Source organism: Carlito syrichta, unplaced genomic scaffold (assembly GCF_000164805.1).
Source record: "Carlito syrichta isolate Samal-C Ts95f unplaced genomic scaffold, Tarsius_syrichta-2.0.1 Scaffold303056, whole genome shotgun sequence".
In the NCBI taxonomy this organism is placed as follows: domain Eukaryota; kingdom Metazoa; phylum Chordata; class Mammalia; order Primates; family Tarsiidae; genus Carlito; species Carlito syrichta.
The window spans coordinates 56130-58956 of record NW_007247152.1 but is presented as its reverse complement, the minus strand read 5'-3'; the positions used below and the strand labels follow the sequence as shown (position 1 = coordinate 58956).

Here is a 2827-nt window from a genome sequence, read left to right as displayed (position 1 = left end):
TAACTGTACCCCACAAAACTATAATAAAAATACTGATTAATTATTAAAAAAATTAAAAATTAAAAATTAAAAAAAAATAAACTCTAATTCTATCCAGGTTGCGGCAAAATTCATGATTTTGTTCTTTTTTATGGCTGCGTAATATTCCATTGTGTATATGTACCACATTTTTTTAATACAGTTCTTTTTTGATGGACAGCATGGTTGGTTCCATGATCTTGCTAAAATCAAAGACATTTTAGATGCAAAAAAGAAATATTCAGAACTTTTTTTAAATATGCAATCAGTGTTTAATAAATTTGTTAGGAAATAAAGAAACAAGTTTGGTCTGCCTGTATTTTAGAATTAGAATCAGAATTTTGTGTACCTTAATCACATAAACTTCCCAAGCCTCAATTTCACCTTCATTACCATTACTATCCTCCCAGTATCATTAATCTACATTATCTCATTTACAAGATTAAGATAATAAATTGTAATCACTCTGTCAGGCGGCGGTGGTCAGAATCCAGGTTCCACAATTCACTAGATGTGGGGTTTGAAACAATGTATCTATTTCTCAACTCCAGTTTTCTCATTGGCAAAATGGGGATCATAATAGTACCTATCTCAGAGGGTTACCATAGGAGTCAAACAAAATAATGACAAGGTTTGGCACATGATAAGTTCTCAGTTAATAATAATTATTATTTATAATTATAATAGTTATGACCAAACAAAGCGATGTATGTGAAAATGCTTTCTAATTTATCAGAAGATAAAAATGCTTGTTTATTCTTTTCTATTTTCAAGAATCAAAAAGGGATTGACTTTCGACAAAAGAAGAAGCATCTACTCTTTTGAACAGAGATATGAGAATTTGCATCTAGGAACAGAAATGTCTTTAAAGAAGAAAGGAAGATGAGGAGGACCATGACAGAGGAAATTTTACTTTTCATTACTAAAATGTAGATGAGTTATCTGCTTATAAAAATGGCTTTTAGAAGGGATCGAAAATTTTAAAACTATAGAGAAGGTTAAATAACAGCTAACTTAAATTTTAATTTGTTTTAGAGTTGTGGGGTACATGGAGGACTTACCACATAAGTTGCATGCAGGTGAAGTTTGGGCTTCTAACTGTCCCTGTCTCCCCAAAAAGTGGACCAGATACCCAGTGTGTTGCCACATGCCCCACCCTTCTCTGGCCCTCACTCCCCTAGCAGTGACCAGCATCTGCCAATCCCACCCTTGTGCTCAGATTTTGCATTTAATTTAAATTTTACCATAATAGTCATGTAAATATTCAGTAACCTGTTTCTCTTCTATATAATATAGTTACTCAAATTCTCAAAATGTGATGTAAATAACCATCTGTTCCTTCAAATCCTTCATTAGAAACTCCTAAATGAGGTTTACAACTTTGGGGTTTAGTTTTATTTTTCTAACCAAATCAAAATTACATACTTGTTAAACAACATGGATACAAAAGAAGCATGATAGCAGAAATCTGATTGGAGTGATACCATCTGTTTCTCTGCTGAAATCATCTAAGACAAAAGGACTGGGATCTGAGGGAAAGCAGAAACACCAGACGCAAATATTTAGAGACCGATAATATTAAATAGTCCATAAATTCAAAAAAATCAAAGGGAATCCTCGGTTGCCTTGTTATAATGGCATAGCTGACTCCCTCTTAAAGACTCCTCAACTGTGAGCTACTTTTCTCCTCCCACTGAGACCAAGAGTGATGGAAATAAGACATCACTGCCAAATTGGCAGATACCATGAAAGATCAAAAGGAGAGGCACGTTCAAAGTGAAAATAAAAACAGAAAATGGAGAATACCATAACCCAGGCTTTGTTTACAAGGTGATCTAGGAAAGTGCATGAAAATTCTGAAGAAGAGCCTTAGGGAAAATCCTTCTACATGGAAATTTAAGAGAATAGTTCTTGTGAAGAACCAACCAGTATCCAATAGAAAATGTCATTTGAATAAGAGTGACAGAAAAAAGACACTTGAACTAATTCAATGGAGAAAACAGCCTCTCCTAAATGTTCTTGAACTCCGCCTTGGTCCTCATCACTGACTTCTTTCTTTTGTGCCCTCATAGGCAGCAAACGTTAGAGATGAAAAAACCAGACCTTTCTGACAGAATTTACTCTGCTGGGACTAGCAGACATCCCAGAGATTCAAATTGTAATTTTCATACTTCTCTTCCTCACCTACATATTCAGCATCATTGGAAATCTGATGATCATCTCCCTTACACTACTGGATTCTCACCTCCAGACTCCCATGTATTTCTTCCTCCAGGACTTCTGCTTCCTAGAAATTTCCTTTACAACCACTTTTACTCCTAGGCTGCTATTCAGCATCTCAACTGGGAATAAAAGCATCAGCTTTTCTGGATGTTTCACTCAGTATTTCTTTGTTATATTTCTAGGGACCACGGAGTTTTACCTTCTGGCTGCCATGTCCTATGACCGCTACGTGGCCATCTGCAAACCCCTGCATTACACCACCATCATGAACAACAGGGTTTGTATCCAGCTGGTCCTCTGCTCTTGACTGGGTAGATTCTTAATCATCTTAACCCCGATCATCCTGACCAATCAGCTGGATTTCTGTGTCTCCAATGTGCTGAATCATTATTATTGTGACTATGGACCCTCATAGAAATATCTAGCCAGGCTCGGTGGCTCAGCCTGTAATCCCGCGCCTTTGGGAGGCTGAGGTGAGCGGATTGCCTGAGCCCGAGGATTCGAGACCCACCTGGGCAACTTGGCGAGACCTCCTCTCTACAATAAATCAAAAATCAGCCGGGCGTGGTAGCGCATGCCTATAATT

General features: G+C 37.1%; 1 protein-coding gene across 1 annotated transcript in view; it reads left to right on the top strand.

Annotated features, from left to right (window-relative positions):
* LOC103259898 (olfactory receptor 6C4-like) overlaps positions 1-2827 on the top strand; it is a 7752-nt gene that overhangs the window by 4375 nt on the left and 550 nt on the right. The window contains 1 exon segment of the mRNA XM_021712081.1: positions 2120-2649. Within this exon segment, the coding sequence (XP_021567756.1) occupies positions 2120-2649 (530 nt within the window).